The sequence below is a fragment of the Mandrillus leucophaeus genome, unplaced genomic scaffold (assembly GCF_000951045.1).
Source record: "Mandrillus leucophaeus isolate KB7577 unplaced genomic scaffold, Mleu.le_1.0 Scaffold789, whole genome shotgun sequence".
NCBI lineage: Eukaryota > Metazoa > Chordata > Mammalia > Primates > Cercopithecidae > Mandrillus > Mandrillus leucophaeus.
The window spans coordinates 12124-30998 of record NW_012108574.1 but is presented as its reverse complement, the minus strand read 5'-3'; the positions used below and the strand labels follow the sequence as shown (position 1 = coordinate 30998).

The following is an 18875-nucleotide window of genomic DNA, read 5'->3' as shown; positions in this document are numbered from 1 at the left end:
GATCCAGCTCCTCTACGGTGGAAGTTGGTTCTCCTGTGGGGATACCATGTCCCCTCTTCTGCCCACACTTATGGGCATCAGAGGTGGGAGGTAGGGTCAAGGCCCCGTGCTTCCTGGACTGTTGCATCCCCCTCCTGGCCGTCTGGTAAGATCCTCTGTGCCTGTGAGGATCCTCTGTCCCTCTCAGGGTGGGCCCTATGCTCCCCAGCTCATCTCAGACACTTACCTGCCTACCCTCACTGAGGGCAGATGTGAGCATTCGCCTCCCAGATTTCTTCTCCCTGCTCAGCTCCTGCCTTCCTCCTGAGTGAATTCTACATCCCCCGACCTGCCCGCCAAGCCACTCCTTGACCTCTCAGGGATCATCACCCCATTCCCCCCGACAACTGCCTGCCCCATGGCTGCGCCCTGCACCTCGCCATCACTGAGCACTGTCAGTCCCTCAGCTGGCCCCCTCGGACTCTGACCGCAGCCTCCTGTTCCTTGAGCTCTAGGTTCTACCTTTGCCTCCCTCCAGCCCCGCACACTCGCCATTTCATCCCATCTTTCATCAGGATCACAGCTGCCTGCCCAGCAGAAAATCCTGGAAGGACTCAGGTGCTTGTCGCCTCTGTGCTGCCACCTGGAGGCCGAGATCTGCGGGAGAAAGGCCTGGGAAAACTATGAGTGGTTGTCTGTAACTACTAAGGGCTCCTTAGTTCTCTGCCCAGCATATCCTTTTGCTCTGCAGGGCAGCCCCCGCCTGCCTTTCCTCACTGGACCCGTGTCCCAGCCTCACCCTCAGCTGGTGGTAGCACCTTCCGCCCAAGGGAGAAGACAGGAGCTCTCCAATGGCATAGGGACAGTTAACATCTTGCTCCCTATTTACAGATCCCCATCACATCCCTTCCCTGTCCTCGTTAGGGTGGAAGGGATGTCCGCCTGCCTCCAGGACTCACCCTGTGTCCTGGCCCCAGCCCTTGACCCCCTGGAAGCCTCATTCCTCCTCCTCATCTATCTTGCATCTCTAATGCATCCACTGCCTTCTGAACGAAACACCCTGAATGAGGTCTTTCTCATCTCAGAAAACTCCATCCACTTCCCTCTTCAACTGTCGGCTCCCCTTCCTCTGCTTTCTTTGTTTAAACTTCAACCCCCTCCTTGCCCCTTCTTCACTCCACCTCCTGCGCTTCCCCGCCAGTACCAGAGTGGCCTCCATGCCTCTAGGTGCAGTGTTGTGTTTAGTCCTTATTATTCTTGACTGGCGCCGGGCCCAGTCTTTCCTGGAAAGATTGCCTGCTCTGGTGCAGCTCTGGGCACTCCTCCCTCTCCTCTGCAGGCTCTGTTTTGTCTTGGGTGTGGTGCTCCTCCAGCTTTGCTGCTGGGCCCTTTCCTCTTTTCGGTCTGTGTATTCTCCCAGGTGCTCTCAGCCATGCCCCTGACTTCAGTTACCCCCCAGGGGTAGCTGATACCCAATGCTCGCACCTGCCTGCCAGACCAGCATGGCCAATGACCTTCTAACAGCTCCACATGGATGCCCATTGGCACCTCAAACTCAGCACCTCCTCCTCCCCTCTCAGTAGCTCACCCCACTCTCTGCCCCGTTGCGCAAGCCGAGACCCCAGCCACCCAGGGCACCCCCCTTTTGATTATTCCTTACATCCAACCAGTTATTGTGTCTTGTCTTTCTAGGGTCTAAATTCCTCTGAAATCTGGGCACTTATTTCCATCTCATAATCTTGGTAAAATTAAAGCTACCACTGACCCTGGGTAGAGGCAGAAGCCTGGGAAGGAAAGGTGGAGAACGGGATTGGAATGCCAACAGTCTCCCCAGACATCATGGACAGTCAAGTAGAGGGACCCCAGCAATATTAGGGGCGGAGAGTATCTAATGCTCAGCTATCAGCAAGGAGTCATTAGGGGCTATCCAGTGAATTAAGGGAGGGGGTAAGAGCACATTTCAGGTGATGATGAATTAAACACCTAGGAGCTCACATTAGAGAGCAGGCCTGGAGATGTGGGGAGAGAGCCAGAGGACCGCTGCTTTTGTGTATGTAGCTTTAAGACACAGGTTTTAAAAATTGTTACAGGAGTCCCAAACTTTAGAAAATATATATTTTAAAACCCCAACAAATGAGGTCCCCCCATGCATTTGTCACTCAACTTCTATGCCCTTTCCAGACCCCTGGTGCCCCTAGAGTACCCCCAGCACCCCCACTGCAAATTCCTACTTCCCAGCTTAGAGGGAGGGGGTAGGGTGATATTCCCAAGGTGACCCCGGCTCCCTCCTAACCCATCTTCCCCAGCTGTGCCGCTTGTATCCAGCCTTACAGTGAGGAAAGTTGCAGAATACTGGTCTGCTACGATATGACACTTTCCAAGTGTATCAGGGCATTTAGGGACCCCTCCCTTGAGCTTCAGCTGTGTCCTAGGGATTCAGTGAGAGATTGCTGGTGCAAGGAGGAGCGAGAGGCAGCAGGGCATAGTCATGGGGTGGAGCGGTGAGTCCCCCAGGCCTGGTTGTGGAGTACCTCGGGTGAGGACTTTGCTTAAAAACTGCCAGAGTAGGACAGCAATGCGCCTGCCCTGGGGCCCCTGCTTTAGGATCCAAAGTGGAAAAGATAGGTGTTCTCACTCACTCTTGTGATAGATTACTGGTTCCGGTGCCTTGGTGGCAGCAGCAACAGGAGGGGGTCAACGGGAGGGGGCAGCCTGTGGCAAAAGTGGCAGTGGTGATGGCGAAGGAAGGGAGGCCTGTGGGGAATGGCTGATCCACGGAGGGGCCGTGGCCCTGGTGAGTGTGCATCTGAGAAAATGAAATGGAGGTGCTGGCCAAGAGGCTGGAGCTAGGCAGAAGGGCAGCAGAGGCCACCGGCTGGCCAAGTTTATGGTCCAGTTCACTGATAACATGTGCGGTATTCCTGGGGTCTTTGAGGCTTTGCAAGAGCTGGGGTTTTGTGTCTGCAGAAAGACAGCAGTGCATGTGTCTTGCCAAACTGATTCCAGCTGTAGCTGATGCTTAAGTGCTCAGAAAGTTCTTCAGGAGCTTGAGGGCTCTTGATAAGCATGAATGTCAGATGCTCTGTATCTTCCAGAGGCTGGAAGCTCACTCTCAGAGTTCGGCTTGTGTGTGTTTGGTTGATGAGCAAACCTGCAATGAATCAGTGATAAGGACGATTGTTCTCAAGCTGGCTGTACATTGGGGAGTTTTCCCAACTACAGATTCGTAGGTCTCACGCCCCGAGATTCTAATTGAATCAGTCTTGGCTGCAGCCTAGGCCCCAAGAGTTTTTTCTTAAAGCTACGAATGCCTCGCCAAAGTCAAGAACCACTGAATGGGATTCATTGCATGTCTGGTAGAGGAATGCTGATCGTTTGTTTATAGATGTAGCAGTCTTGAATGCAGGTGACATTTTCATACCGGGCTGTGATACAGCAGAGGAGGGGAGAGGCTGGATCTTCCCTGATGCACCTCCTAGACTTTTGGAAGGTGATTAAAGTGCCAATCCAGCCACTTCCTCTGAGCATGCTTAGGACAACTGTTAGACCTGCTGTGTTGAGTTGGAATGCAGTTGACCTGCTCAGGCCGGGAGATCTATGAGGAAGGGGAGTGAGATGGGTGTAGCTCATGGGCCAGACTGCATGTGTATCCAAGTTGCATGTATATCCTGAAAAAATCCCGGTTCTCACGAGGCTCAACCTGAACACAGTTTTGCATTCAAAGAAACAATGTCCATGAACCAAGTATGATAAATAAATAAATCCCAGTATCTACTTGCATCTTTTGAAAGAATATTAAAGGGAATCCAGCTCATAACCCCAGCAGCACTTCTTCAGTCCCTCTTCCCCTTTTCTTTGGCGCCTGGCATCTTCCACTACATAGCAAAGGTTTCCCCCTTCCTTCCCAGTCCTCACATGCAGGCTCAAGACTCTGTTTCCCATCCTCTTTCTTCTGTCTCCCTTCCTTTTCTCCTCCAAGCAAATCTAAGCCTTTTCTAGTGACTGTCCCTCTCTATGCTCCCCCGACACCCAGTTATCCTAATTGGTGAAATAAGGCCAAGGTGTGGGGCCTGGGGGCAGAATGGGAGAGTCTCCCCTAGTGAACAGGGAGGGGAGTGTGTCCTGCACCAGGCCACTATGTCTGATGGCCCTGCTGGCAAACCTGAGTCTTTTGGAAAGTCTTGTTTAAATGCGTCAGCACTCCCCAGCCGTGATGCTGGAGTTTAAGGTGGGGCAGGGGAGAATTCTGAGTTCACAGCTGGCTGGAGTTCCAGTGAGACCAGCTCCATGGGTGGCCATACTTTATGGAAGTTCCCAACGGCAAGAGGAATTTTGGAGGAAGTGAGTCAGGGCTGAAAGTTCCAGCCTGTCCTCCATTAACAAGCTCAGTCGAATGGGGTGTCCTTTTATTAAGGGAGAAAGCAGAGGTTTCTTAGAGAAGGCAGCTCCAGTAAGTTTAGGACAAAGGACTTTCCCTGGCCCCAGGACAATGGAAGGCTCTAGAAATGAGGGTCTAGTGGCTGCCATAAATGGTCCTGCTGTAACGATGGGAGAGATCGCCTAAAGAGACAGCACTGTGGCTCTCCAGGGAGCTCTGCTCTTGGAAGAGCAGATCTGAGAGAAGACTGGTTCTAAGGCCGAGGACATTGCCCCGAGCTTTGTGGAGGCACTCAGGAACACAAAGGGGCATTTGCAGTTGCGTTTGGAGCAGGAAGAAGAATGAGAAAGAGAAAGTCCTGTGTGCGGTGTCAGTAGGTGGCAGCATGGACTCAGCCTCAGCTATTGGCACCAGGGATCTGAACCAGGGAGGACCCAGGAGGGGAGCCCAGCCCCTCTGGCAGCTTGTGGGAGAGTGCTGCTGCCCAGTGAAGCCTGGAGAGAGGAAACAACTGGATTCTCCCTAAGCGGGAGAAGGTGGAGCCTCCAGCCACCCAGCTACAAGCTAGGAAGACGCCTTGTAGAAGGCTCCTTACAGGGAGGAAACCAAGTCGGGAAGGTGAGACAGCAGTGTGGGCTCACCCGGAGCATTGACACCGTGGCTAAATGAGGATCTGGAGATGCGAGGCGCTGGGCAGACTCTCTGACTAGATCCCTGGATATGAAGAGGCAAAGCCAGCTCTAGATGGATTCATAGTGAGTGCTTCTGACAATGACTGGCAGAAAGCTGGCGAGCCTGGAGCAGGGCTGTGAAATGCAAATCAAGTGAAACCCTGCCACTCCTAGGAAAACCCACCACATCTTAGGTTACTCGTAGGCGGAAATGCTTTTTCTCTCAGTTGAAGCTTGGTTGGAAACAGATGTTTCACTTGGGCATTGGAAGTGAAATGCACTGTCTCCTAGGCCAGGGACATTAGCCAGAGGCCAGAATTAACTGAGGCTTTAGCGCCAGGTGACACCAACTTCACTGAGAAGCCAGAGGCAGTCCATAAGGAGGAAAAACCCAAGGCCTGCCCTGGACTCTGTCCCAGCCATGCTCCCAATTGGCCCTGTGATCCTGGCCACGTCCCTTCCTTGCTGGTCTCTGGCTAACGTCCACAGGTGGCATTCACGGAAGGTTCCAAGTTGGTCACCAAAGACTAAACATCTGGGCTTGGCAGCTCAGCAGATAAGCAATTAACTCTGTATTACCATCAGAGGCACCACCTCCCTCTGTAGTCCCAGTCCCTTGGGAAAATCTCAGAGCTGGAGCCCTTCCCTCATCCTCTGGCTGCCCAGCCCATGGCTTCTCGAACAGTGTTCCCACCAGGACCTTGGGGCAGGAGAGAACACCTCACCTGAAGGACTCCCAAAACTCAGGTTTCTCTAAGCCTCTGGGTCAGATGCCAAGGGCCTCCACTGCTCTCTCACTGCCGAGGACCTGGGTGTCCACCTAGATGTGGCCTTCAGGAGGCCAAGCAGCCCTTCCCTTCGCCTTTGTGTAGGACACTGGCACCTTGGCTGACTTCGGGGACAAGAAAAGGCAGGCTCCTGACCCCTTCCAAAGAATCATCTGGGGTTCAAGATGAGGCTTCATTCTCTCATCCCAAGTTTTTGGTGTTTCTTCTGAGTCTGCTCAAAAATATGAAATTAGGAGCAGACATCTCAGGTCCTGCCTGCCATAGCAGATGGCTCCTTCCCTGAGCCTCCATAAGCAGCACAACACACTCGTGCACACACCCACTGGCATTTTCTCTCACACTTCCATATGCTTGTGTCAACGCAGGTTCACAGCTCACACTTAACTGTGCATGCACACACAGGCTTAGCACTTGGATTCATTCCCACACATGCACGTTCACAACCTGTGTGTGTCACCTTCCCTCCCCTACTCATGAAGGTGTATGCCCTGGTTCACACACGTAACCCTCACATGTGACACACCTAATTCACACCCATTCATGCACACATACCTTCTCTTGTGCATACATGTCCCCTTTCCCAGTGGTACACCCTCCTTCATGTGCACGCAGATGCCCCCAGCTATACCAGCTTGCTAGTGTTCGGCACAGGTGCTTGCCTTGGCGCTCTGAACCCCTGACGCTTGGTTTTTCTGTGTTGCAGTCCTCCCGAGAGCTGGATGACAGCAGCAGTGAGTCCAGTGACCTCCAGCTGGAAGGCCCCACTAGCCTCAGGGTCCTGGATGAGAACCTTGCTGACTCCCAAGCAGAAGATAGACCTCTGGTTTTCTTTGACCTCAAGATTGACAATGAAAGTGGGTTCTCCTGGGGCTACCCCCACCCCTTTCTAACTGAGTCTCTGAGTCCCAAAAAGAAGTGCAGGCAGAGCCATCTGTCAGGTGCGGGAGAGCGCTGAGCTCTGGCCAACAACTGCAGCCAGGCTGGGCAGAGCACTCCGGCTCACCTGGGCTCCGGGGCTGTCATTTGCTGGCTTGAATGAAGATGTCTGCCTTGTCCAGTGCCTGAGTGTGCGAGGGAGGCAGATGCCTCCACAAGTGCACCTCTGACCAGTTCTTCTCTTAGACGGAGAGCCTGGGGGACACACTCCTAGACAGAAACACAATGTGCGAGCTCATTGCCATGAGCCCAGTCATCCAAGTAAGGCCTCTGGCTGTGCTACACGTTTCTGAGTAGAGGGCCAGTCCCACAGGGGGCTGCACAGGGCTGCCCACAGATCCAAGGTCACAGAGGGACCAGACGCCTTATTCTGGAAGCCCCTCAACTTCCTCCAGTGCTTACCCTGGCTCTGCAAATGCCCCTCCTTGAGCCAGAGCCCCAGGCCCTACCCTGTGGCATGGACTCAACATTGGGGCTAGCCCAGCCAAACAGAAACAGCAAGTGTTTTCATGGTACAGGAAAGTCATTTGCAGACCTCAGTGGGAGGATCTGGGCCTTGCTCTGAGTGGAGTGCTGTCTATGTCCCAGGGCTCTAACTGGGCTGGCGTCCTTGAGGGAATTGGAGGAAGGAGCATGGGATGGAGAGCTAAGTTCAAACAGCTTGGGATCTCTAGTGTAAGTGGCTGAGGCTGACAGAAGACAGGAGGGACCTCCATCCATGGAGTTTGGCCAACTGTGGGGCTGGTAGTGAAGAAGGGGAGAGCTGGATCCCCAGCTGGTGAACAAAGTGTTTGGAGGGCAGCCGAGCCTCCCCTTCTGACTGCTATCCCATCAGAACCAGGGTCAGAGCTGCATTTGGGGGCTGATGTGTGGCTACTGCCAGCAGGCCCCAAGGTGAGGTCTCTAGATGGTGGGTCAGCAGCCCTAGAGGACCCCCTGCTCCCACCCCAGAGCTCTCTGTGCCCCTGGGTCCTCACCCTGCCCTTCTCTCCTGCCCAGCCCAGAAGATTAGCCAGCTGGCTGCAGTGAACCAGGAAAGCAAGTTCCGCGTGGTCATCCAGCCCGAAGCCTTCTTCAGCATCTACTCCAAAGCCGTGTCCCTGGAGGTGGGGCTGCAGCACTTCCTCAGCTTTCTGAGCTCCATGCGCCGCCCTATCTTGGCCTGCTACAAGCTGTGGGGGCCTGGCCTCCCGAACTTCTTCCAGGCCCTGGAGGACATTAACAGGCTCTGGGAATTCCAGGAGGCCATCTCGGGCTTCCTCGCTGCCCTGCCCCTCATCCAGGAGCGTGTGCCCGGGGCCAGCAGCTTCAAACTCAAGAACCTGGCCCAGACCTACCTAGCGAGAAACATGAGCGAGCACAGTGCCATGGCTGCCGTGCTGGCCATGCGTGACCTGTGCCGCCTCATCGAGGTCTCCCCGGGCCCCCAGCTGGCCCAGCATGTCTACCCCTTCAGTAACCTGCAGTGCTTTGCCTCCCTGCAGCCCCTGGTGCAGGCGGCTGTGCTGCCCCGGGCTAACGCCCGCCTCCTGGCCCTCCGCAATGTGAGCTTCATGGAGCTGCTGAGCGCACACCGCCGTGACCGGAAGGGGGGCCTGAAGAAGTACAGCCGCTACCTAAGCCTGCAGACCACCGCGTTGCCCCCTGCCCAGCCTGCTTTCAACCTGCAGGCTCTGGGTACCTACTTTGAAGGCCTGTTGGAGGGTCTGGTGCTGGCACAGGCCGAAGGAGTCAGCACCCCTCTTGCTGGCCATAGCTTGGCAGAGAGGGCCTCCCAGCAGAGCTGAGAGGAGGGGGTGACCATCTTGGAGTCTCTGGTGGGCAGAGAGGGATGGGGTCCCTGAGCCAGGCCCCACCCATCACAGCATTCCCAGGTCCTGGTACCCAGCCCTCAGTTGTCATTTGGTTCAGAATCAATTCCCTTTCTCTGGGACCAAATTTCTCTTCTCTAAAAATCCTACAGAGAAGGTTCCAAAGCTGAGCACCCACTACCCCAGGTGTGCACCAGACTCCTAGCCCCCTCCTTCCAGGAGCCAGAACCAGGGAGGTCTGGAGTGAGGAAGTCATGACCTCTGGGCTCTCTAGGTGGCCCTGGTCTTGCCCCATCCATCCCACCTGCCACTACCTTGGGTGTCCTTACAGCTCAGTCCTGACCCCAGCCCCTGCCCCAGGACACCTGTTGACAGCTCCCACAGAGAACAGTCTGAGGTGATGCTGGCTACAGCCCCAGCAGCCCATGGCAACTCAAAGTGCCTTCCAAACCAAACTGCCCCTCATGAGGTTAGGGTCCCCCACCCTCCACCTGCCCAGAGGCCAACTCTGTTCCCTTCTTTCATCCCAGAGGGGCCTCATCAACAAAGACGGAAACTGATGTTCCATACACGTCCCTGCTTCCAAAGCCTGACCTTCCAAAGCTTGCTTCCTTCCTCCTGGCTGCACAGACACCTCTACTTGGCCACAGCTTTGCTCTTTGGTCCTCAGGCCACCAGACCCCTCACAGCATGGCCCTTGGCTCTTCCTGCACTGCCCTCATCCACAGCCGTCCCAAGGAGTGCCCAGCACTACTCAGTATGTAGTCCAGGACCTGCGGCATTAGCATCCCCTGGGAGCTTCTTAGAAAGGCAGACCCGTGGACTCTACTGCAGGCCTCTGGAATCAGAATCTTCAGGGTGGGGCCCAGCAGTCTGTGTTTTAACAGGTTCTCCTGGTGATGCTGGTGCATGCTCAAGTTTGAGAACCGCTGCTCTCATAGACAGCTCCTCCAAGGGGAAGCAGTGTGGAACAGGAGAGAAAGTCCCATCCCTATCTCTGACTGTGCAGTGAGTGTGGCCTAGGAACAGGCCCCTTCCTAAGCTCTAATGTCCCCATCTGTAAAGTGGACTGATTGGCCTCCATGGTCTCAGAGCTGCCATCCCTCTGTGCCGTCCTGCATTTTTGGGAATGGAAAGCAGGCCTCTGAGGCAGTGGACAGGAAGCGTTCTCATCCTTGAATTCTAGCTCCCATTCCAAACTGTTAGTCCCCAGCATTGTGGTCACATCAGAGGTCAACAGCAGAACAGAGGCAGGTCAGGGTTGTCCTCTCTGATTAGCAGAACAACGGACCCTTCCTCCTCCTCCCTCCCTCCCATCCCTTCTCATTGGCTCCCTGCTCCTGGGATGCTTTCCAAGACCTCTAGCCTCCATGGCTGATGACCTCAGCTTTCACATAGGTGAAATGTGTGTGCCCATACTGCAGCTCCATCCCATGGGGGCCCTGAAGACCCACTGAGGAATTCCACAGGGTCTTGTTCCCACAATTGGAGTGCTGGCTCTAACAGTGAACTTTGATGCATTTAAAATAAGATTCTGATGCCAGACTGTTAAAGCAGGCGCTGGTTCTGAAGCACCGATGGAAATAGATTGATGCAGATGGAAGGAGGAAGGGAGACTGGGCCCACTGATTTCCAGCCCCACCATGTGCGCTGTTTTCAGATGTGACTGAGGGGTGTTCTGCCCTGCCTCCACTGTCACAGTCTTTAATAAAGATGTAAATCTTGAAAGCCTGGTGCTCCAATCACAGACTCTGCTCAGCACCCCCAGAGGAACCACTGAGAAGCCTTTTGCCTGGATAGGAGGGGGCTCTCCCAGGCATAGGCTTGTGGCCACTTGCCCAGCACAACTGTGTTTTCTGGGGCGTCTTTTAGGACTTAGCAGAGCTGAGAGCCCTTTGTTGCTCAGTGCTGTGAGCCTTAAGCATGTGAACCCCCATATGACAAGTGGGGAGACCCAGGGTAGGCTTGCCTTGGGATCATCTCCAAATGGGAGTGCCACATGGAGGGAAAGAAACACCGATTTCAAGAATTACTTCCTAGAGAAAGTCAGGAACCAGAGACCAGAGTCTGCAGGAACTTTGCCACTGCCCCTCACTGGGTAATCCTGTACTTCTCTCTGTGTTCCTTGAGTGACAAGTGGTAAAACCCTTAAAAAGGGAGGTGTGGGAGGCCCAGGACTTTGGTAACAGGTGATGAATGTGTTGCCTTGGCCATCACAGATGGAACTTCGGTTAGTACCCGAGGGATTCCCATGGCACAAGCATTACAGGAATTAGTCCACCACTGGTGTGGGTGAGCAGCCAGGTAATGGGAATTGATCAGTGCCACCACTCTTGACCCCAACTACCATCCCAGATGCCCAGATTCCAGTCCTGGAGTTTTATTCTCAGCTTGACCCTTTGACCAAGAAGATCCAGTCCCAATACGTCACCTGTGCTTCATCTTTGGACTATATATCTCATGTCAGCTAATGGGAACTTACTGGGTTAGAAGTCAGGATGCAGAGTTTCAATCCTCACTTGGTAGTAGTCTGTGGCCCTCTTTGGCACATTTACCTCCCTCCTTGATCCTCAGGCCACACCTCTGTCAAATGGGATAATGTGGCTCCTTTTGACTTCAAGGGATCTTTGTGGGAACCGGTGAGAAAATGTGTGTGAAGATACCTTTTTGGTGTGTTTTGAAAGTACACAAATTTAAGATCTTACTGCTTTATAAAGTGCTTTATGAATTATAGGAAAATAAACACATTTTAGATCTTAGAAAAAAACAAAAACAAAAAAACGTGGGCTTGTCTTCAGGGTAGCAAAGAACAAAATCTGGGATGAACAAACAATTGTGGGGGTCCTGGGGTCTGAAGGAGCCAAGATCAAGGGGCACACCATGGAGGGGCTGGGCAGGAGGTGGCACTGTGCTCCCAGAACACCCAGATGGGACATTTCAGTCACTGGGGCCCAGAGTAGAGAACAAGCTTTCTGTGTGGCAGCTCAGCCAAGCCGTGCTCCAGGGTCTCCTTCTGAGGCCCAAGGGCCTCACACCCCTGGGAAAGTCATTTAAAAATCTGCTTTGCCCCCTACCCCAACCTGGCTCTTAGCTCCAGCTGCTGTCCCAGAGCCTGGCCAGGCTGTTCTCCCACCCTCTACCTCCCCTTGTCTTGGCCCATGTTCACCCTTCTCCCTGCCCATGTCCACCCTTCTCCCTATCCCAGCCTCACTCTGACTCCTGGCCCCAACCCTGACCACTCTTCATGCCTCAGAGTCTCCCCCTCAGCCCAGCCCTGCCAGCAGACCCCATCTCCTCCTCTGACCTCAGCCTTGTCTCCACCTCACACCCCAGGTGCCTCCAGCACGTATGCCTGAGTAAGGGGCTCCCTTCTCACCTTTCTTCACTCCTCACAATTAAGGAAACTCCACGGCTAGTGTGCATACCACCCAGGCTGGGATGCACCAAATGTCAAGTCAAAGAGGGTAGGACACTGGGGACCCTGCCTGGCGAGAAGGGGAGCTGAGCTAGGGCTGCTCCCAGACTCTGCCAGCAGCAGAAGCTGCAGCCCCCACACAGTGCCTGGCAAAGGGCATGAGCCACGGTGGTGCTGGTGGTGCTGGCGGTTTAGGCTCCGGCACCTCAGTCCTTTCTAAAGTTCTGTGTGCACTTCCTGTGGTATGGGAGATAACTGTAGACATGAGACATGTGGAGGAACATTTTTGTTAAATGTTAAACCTTTTATATTTATTTTAACATCTGTTAGAAACAATACAACCAGGCCGTTCACGGTGGCTCACACCTGTAATCCCAGTACTCACTTTGGGAGGCCGAGGCAGGTGGATCACCTGAGGTCAGGAGTTCGAGAGCAGCCTGGCCAACATGGTGAAACCTGTCTCTACTAAAAATACAAAAATGTGCTGGGTGTGGTGGCCTGTGCCTGCATTCTCAGCTATTCGGGAGGCTCTGAGGCAGGAGAATTGCTTGAACCTGGGAAGTGGAGGTTGCAGTGAGCCAAGATTGTGCCACTGTACTCCAGCCTGGGTGACAAGAGCAAAATTCTGTCTAATTCTGTCTCAAAAAAAAAAAAAAAAAAAAAAAAAAAAAAAAAAAAAAAAAAAAAAAAAAAAAAAAGAAACAATACAACCAGCTCATCGAAAGTGTGATTTCCGGCTGGGCGTGGTGGCTCATGCCTGTAATCCCAGCACTTTGGGAGGCCAAGGCAGGTGGATCACAAGGACGGGAAATCAAGACCATCCCGACTAACATGGTGAAACCCTGTCTCTACTGAAAATACAAAATATTAGCCAGGCGAGGTGTCGCACACCTGTAGTCCCAGCTACTTGGGAGGCTGAGGCAGGAGAATGGTTTGAACCCGGGAGGCAGAGGCTGCAGTGAGCTGAGATCACGCCACTGCACTCCAGCCTGGGCGACAGAGCGAGACTCCATCACGAAAAACAAACAAACAAAAAAGTGTGATTTCTGGGACCTAGTTGCTCAGAATGATGCTGAAGTGGAATTATTTAAAGATCCACTTAGGACAAATAGTAACTCCATGCTCGGAAGGGACGCAGGTAGAGCAAAACTTATGACTGTCGAAGTGAATGAGCTGTTAATTTGGGGAAATACTGGGTTACCAGTGGACTTGGGGTGAGCTCTACAGCTAAGGATAGGGCCCAAGTTAGAACTGGGGTAAGGATGGGGTGGGCTTAGAATTGGGGTGAGGGTTAGAGCTAAAGTTCAGGGGAGGCCCCAGGTTAGGATTTGGGATTAGATCAGATGGAGGGGCACACTTGGTGCTTAAGGTTGAGAATAAACCTTAGGAATTAGGAATTGAGTTAGAATTGGGGTGAGTTAGGAATTTAGTTAGAAATGGAGTTAAAGTCACTCTTCGGGTCACAAATCTTTGTGACTTTAGTAACTGAAAAGTCCATGAAACTGTGAACAAATGGGCAGGACCTTCTCGACCCCCTAATAGGCACCCCAAGTTCAATCTGCCTTTTCCCCTAAATCCTCTTCTAGGAGCACCTGGCAGTGGCTCTGCCGGAGCTCACAACTCCAACAAGGTCAATGTACACCAATCAGATCAGAGGGACCGAGGAGTGGGCAAGCCTGCCCAGGCAGGAGAGCATGGGACAACCAGGTAAGATAACTGGGTACCAGACATGATTTCACCATTTAGCACAAGTAACTTTCTTTAATTTCCCCAACTGTCCTATGTGGTTACAGCCCATCCTCCTCCTACAGAGGAGCACAGCAGAGCAGCAAGGCTGAGTACCTTGTCAGGGTCATTAAACTTGTATGTGTCAGAGCTGGGATTTGCCTGCGGGGAGCCTGTGTCTAGACGGGCACCATCTGTGGCCCGCACCATGGAGTGCATGGCCATGTGTTGGAGGACAGGCTCCGTGGTCTCTCCTTCCCGTGCCCTCCTGAGCTTCAGTCTCAGATGATGCAGAAGGCAGGTCCCTGGAAGCCACCCCCACCTTCTAGTGCCTGTGCTTGAACTTTCATTTTAATTTTTTCATTTAGGGCAGTGCTTCTGGATCTTTTTATAATAATAATAATTATTGTCCTCTTAAGGAGCATTTTTAGCATTTTTTCCCAATTGTGCCTCCCTCTATGAAATTTTAATACCATGGATACATTATACATTCCATAGGATTTTCTAAATACAAGATTGTATCATCTGCAAATAGAGATGGTTTTACCTCTTCTTTACATGGACATATGTATGGACTGTGAGCCTTTGGAGGGTCAGAAACCATGGTAATAGCTAAGATGGTCAACTGCCCTTCCTCCCCTGCCTTTTCATCCTCTGTGGGGTGATAATACCTCTGTTGAGAATGCATGATTTAGGATAAGGCCCCACCCCCAGTTATAATGTAGGTAAGAAATGGTCACGGGAAGGAGTGGGTGGGATGCAGGCTGCACCTCGATGTGGGTGGAGACTAGGTGGGCCAGGCAGAGGGAGACGGGAGGGAATGGAGATCCAGGTCTCTGAGGACACACTCCCCTGCAGTGGCCTTGATCCTGGTCCCAGGCACAGGCACAGGCTGAGCCTGGGCCTGGGGGAGGAATGGGGCCAATACCATCATTTATTTTTGTCTCTGAATCCAGATGTCAGCTCCAGACCTGCTGGACCTGAATAAAGCAAATACCTGTGCAGACTCTGTTGACAGAAGAGTCTAGAATTTCAAGAGATTCTCCCCATACTAAAAGCAAACAAACAAAAGCAAAATGAAACAACCAAACAAAAACAAAAAACAGGAAGTTTGGAAGTCTCTATTTACCCTTACAAAATGCATTTGCTGTCAAGTGAGGGGAAAATTCCTTCATTCTTGGCTCAGGAAACTTCCTTAAACTGAGACTAGCTGCCTGGACTATGCTAAATTCAGTTTATAAATATTATACATATCCCAAACTTGATAGCCAAGCAGATTACAAAAGCTAGCTAGCTAACCACAGAAATTTTCCAAAAAGCTAGCCAGTCAGACAAGTATGAGATATTGTGAAATCCTGTGTTGCTTGTCTGATTTCCTGAAATCATTCATCTCAGACTGAGCGCAGAGGGCCTGGGGGTGGAATTTAGGAGCGCTATCTCCTGCAGTTCTAGAGCCTTAAAGCCCTGCCTGACCCCAGCTTGGATTGACTGCACAGTAAGTCAGACCTACCAGCTGGACGCAGTGGCTCACACCTGTAATCCTAGCCTTCGGGAGGCCGAGGCAAGTGGCTCTACGGTCATGAAGAAGGTGGAGGCATTGAGGCCCTAAGCAATTTTAAAAAGAACACGTTAGCAAATGTCCAGCACTATGGTTTCTTACCTTCACTCAGGGTCCACAAGGCCTCACGTTCTGACAGGTCTTATCAGACAAATTGCACTCAGTCATGCTTCATTCATTTTCCTCGGAGAGTTTCCAGGTTACATAGAACTGAGATCATCTCCCCACCACGCCATCATCCGCCACGAAGACACTCCATGTTTGTGCTTGCAATACATTCTCATACGGATCAATATTAGATTTTCAGGTGCTCTTTGCATTTTGCAACTATTGCTCAAGCTGGAGACCCTGAAAGAGCATTAACTTCAGAGTCAAAGACCCCTAGGTTCCAGATTCAGCTGAGAGACTGTGAGCACGTCACTAGCCCACTCTGATCCTGTATCCCAGTTGTGTAATCACCTATTTCCCATCAATTGCGAGGCTGGAGAGAAAAGTGCCCACTCTGGCTAGTACACAGTAGGAGCTTACTAAGCTTAAGCTCTCTTCCTTCCCCACTATCCTAATGTATTAGGGGAAAGACAGAGATGTGGGGAATGGCACCTGGGAGGCTCCAGCTATATGCTTCACAATCCTACCAATGAAAAATCTGAATTAGGCTTCAGTTTACCTTCTACAAAATGAGACAGGGCAGGAGTGGGTAGGAAGAAGAGGAGCTGGGCTTTGTTAGTTTAAACTGGGCCAGTCTGATTGTGTGAGGCAGGCTTCACTGTCGGGTCCAGCCCACTCCCCAGCCAGGGCTTTGCGTGCTCTGAATGTCTTTTGGCCAAGTCCAAGGCTGCCCAGGGTCCGGGTGGGGAGGCGGGGTGGAGGATACTGGGGTAGGGGTGGAGAAGCAGTTCCCCCATATAACCTGCAGGAGCACCAGAGCAGCGTGGGAGCCGAGGGTTCCGCTCCAGCCTTCCTGGAGACCCGGGCAGGGCGGGGTAGGGCGAGGCAGAGGTGGTGCACACCGCTCGGCTGGGCAGCGGCACAAGCGCGACTTCGGATCAGTCCACACCGTTTAAAATGGACACATGGGTCTTCTGGCTAATATTCTCTCTTTGCCAGGGTGATCATATGCTTTATCATCCAAGTCCAGACACTTTGGAGAGTGAAAGGGGCACTATAATAATTGCACTGGGACAATAGATATAACTTTAGAGGCACCTTGCAAACAAGAACATACGGTCACCCTACCCTCCGGTCACTTTTTCTTCCTTGTTTCCATTCTTTCTTTTAATTTTTTTTTTCTTTTTAAACACTCAGCATTCTCTTTCCCTGAGCATCATTGTCTTTGCAAATGCTCTTGCAATCGGGACATTTTCGACCTGGCGGCATCTGCTTTTGCAGCTTGAGTCTGAACAGTCTCTCTGAACCCACCCCAAAGGCTGGTTTTAGCCTCCAGTCAGAAGACTCTGTTCCCTGGCTTGCCATCCCCATGACTCAAGAATTAAAGATGTCAGAAGATGTCAGAGGTGGGACAGTGGCCCTTATCTCAACTTTGGTGCCTCTTTGCTAAATGTATTCCTGTAATTTTTTTTTTTTTTTTTTGAGACCGAGTCTCTCTCTGTCACCCAGGCTGGAGTGCAGTGGTGCAGTCTCGGCTCACTGCAAGCTCCGCCTCCTGGGTTTTAATAATTCTTCTGCCTCAGCCTCCCAAGTAGCTGGTACTATAGGCGCATGCTACCGTGCCTGGTTAATTTTTGTATTTTTGGCAGAGATGGGGTTTCACCACGTTGGCCAGGCCTGTCAGAAAGTCCTGACCTCAGGTGGTTTGCCTGCCTCAGCTTCTCAAAGTGCTGGGATTACAGGTGTGAGCCACTGCGCCCGGCCCTATTCCTGTAATTTTGTTCTGAATGCTCATGTCCTTTGTCTCTTTGAATTTACTATATTGGTTTATTGAATTGCAAGTAGACAAGTACCATTAAGCATGATTCTTACATTTCCAAGATCATCTCATTACTCCATTCAACCCCAAATTAGCATGCCATTTATCCCCTTGTTTCTGAACCCTCTTCACTTAATAGTCTCATAAACATCCATCTATCGCAAAAAGGACTCTAACTGTTCTCACTTCCATTTTTGGTTGATTCATTGCCATCTAAGTAATGATTTGTCTGGGGGAGTCATTAGCAGAGAACTGTGCTCTTAAATTTAGTTTTATAGTTGGATTCTGCTAGTTAATATCTCTCTCTCTGTCATTCTCACATTGCAACGAACAACTATGGGTTTCTGTCTTAACCTAAAATCTAGGTTAGAAATTTGGTTTTATCTGAATAAGATATTAATAGGTAATGTGAGAAAAATAATTTACTGAAACTTTTCTCAGCTAAGAATGACGCTCATGGTCACAAATTTGTATGTAAGCAAGTGGAAACTTGGGCTGTAAATATATAAATTCTTAAAATATTATGTTTAGAGACAAGATTTTCCTTTTTTTTCTTTTTAGTAAAGTACTTTTGCAATGGTTGGAATGATTGTGTCTCTTTTAAAAGTCATGTTGGAACTTAAACCCCAATGTGATAACATTAAGAGGTGGAGTCTTTAGGAGATGACTAAGTCGTGAGGGAGGAGCCCTCTCATGAATGGGATTAGTGACCTTATGAAAGGGCTTGAGGGAGCTACCTAGCTCGCTTTTCTTCTTTTGCTTTTCTGTCTTTTCCATCATGTTAGGACACAGTGTTCAAGGTGCCATCTTGGAAGCAGACAACAGCCCTCACTAGACTACAAACCTGCTGGTCCCTTGATCTTGGACTTCCCACCCACCAGAACTGTGAGAAATACATTTTTATTCTTTACCCATTACCCAGTTTCAGATATTTTGTTATAACACCATAAATGGACTAAGACGGTATCTTATATACAGTGAGGTGCATATATCTTAAGTTACAGCTTTGTACTATTGTTTTTTGGTTTGTTTTTGAGATGGAGTCTTGTTCTGTTGCCCAGACTGGAGTGCAGTGGCAAGATCTTGGCTCACTGCAACCTCTGCCTCCCGGGTTCAAGTGATTCTCCAGCCTCAGCCTCCTGAGTAGCTGGGATTACAGGTGTCTGCCACCACGCCTGGCTAATTTTTGTATTGTAGTAGAGATGGGGTTTCACCATGTTGACCAGGCTGGTCTCAAACTCCTGACCTCAAGTGATCCACCCACCTCGGCCTCCCAAAGTGCTGGGATTACAGGTATGAGGCACCGTACCTGGTCAACTCCATAGTATTTACATATGTGCACACTCATGTGACCACCACTCAGCTCAAGATACAGAATCAACACAGAGGGCTCCCTCTTGCCCCTTTTCAGTTGCTATTCCCTCAAAGTTAATCAGGATCCTGACCTTTGTCACCATGGGTTAGTTTCACCTGTTCTTGAACTTCATATGAGTGGAATCATTCAGTATGTGCACGTTTGTGGCTGGCTTCTTTCATTCAACATAATCCTGTGAGATTTAGCCTTGTTTTGGGTACTGGTAGTTGTTTATTTTTCTGGTTGTGTAGTTTTCCATATTCCATTTATTACCCTTCTATTTTTATGTCTAACTCAGTGTCTTGTGGGGTCTATTGGTCGTTTTTAGCTAGA

General features: G+C 51.2%; 1 protein-coding gene across 2 annotated transcripts in view; it reads left to right on the top strand.

The window, feature by feature from the left end:
• The window catches only part of PML (promyelocytic leukemia), a 75074-nt gene extending 66307 nt beyond the window's left edge, over positions 1-8767 (top strand). For both annotated transcript variants that reach the window (XM_011967109.1, XM_011967108.1), the window contains 2 exons: positions 6520-6670; positions 7752-8767. In XM_011967109.1, coding sequence (XP_011822499.1) covers positions 6520-6670; positions 7752-8539 — 939 coding nt within the window. In that variant the 3' untranslated portion in view covers positions 8540-8767. The remainder of the gene's footprint in view (positions 1-6519; positions 6671-7751) is intronic.
• Positions 8768-18875: the final 10108 nt, after the last annotated feature.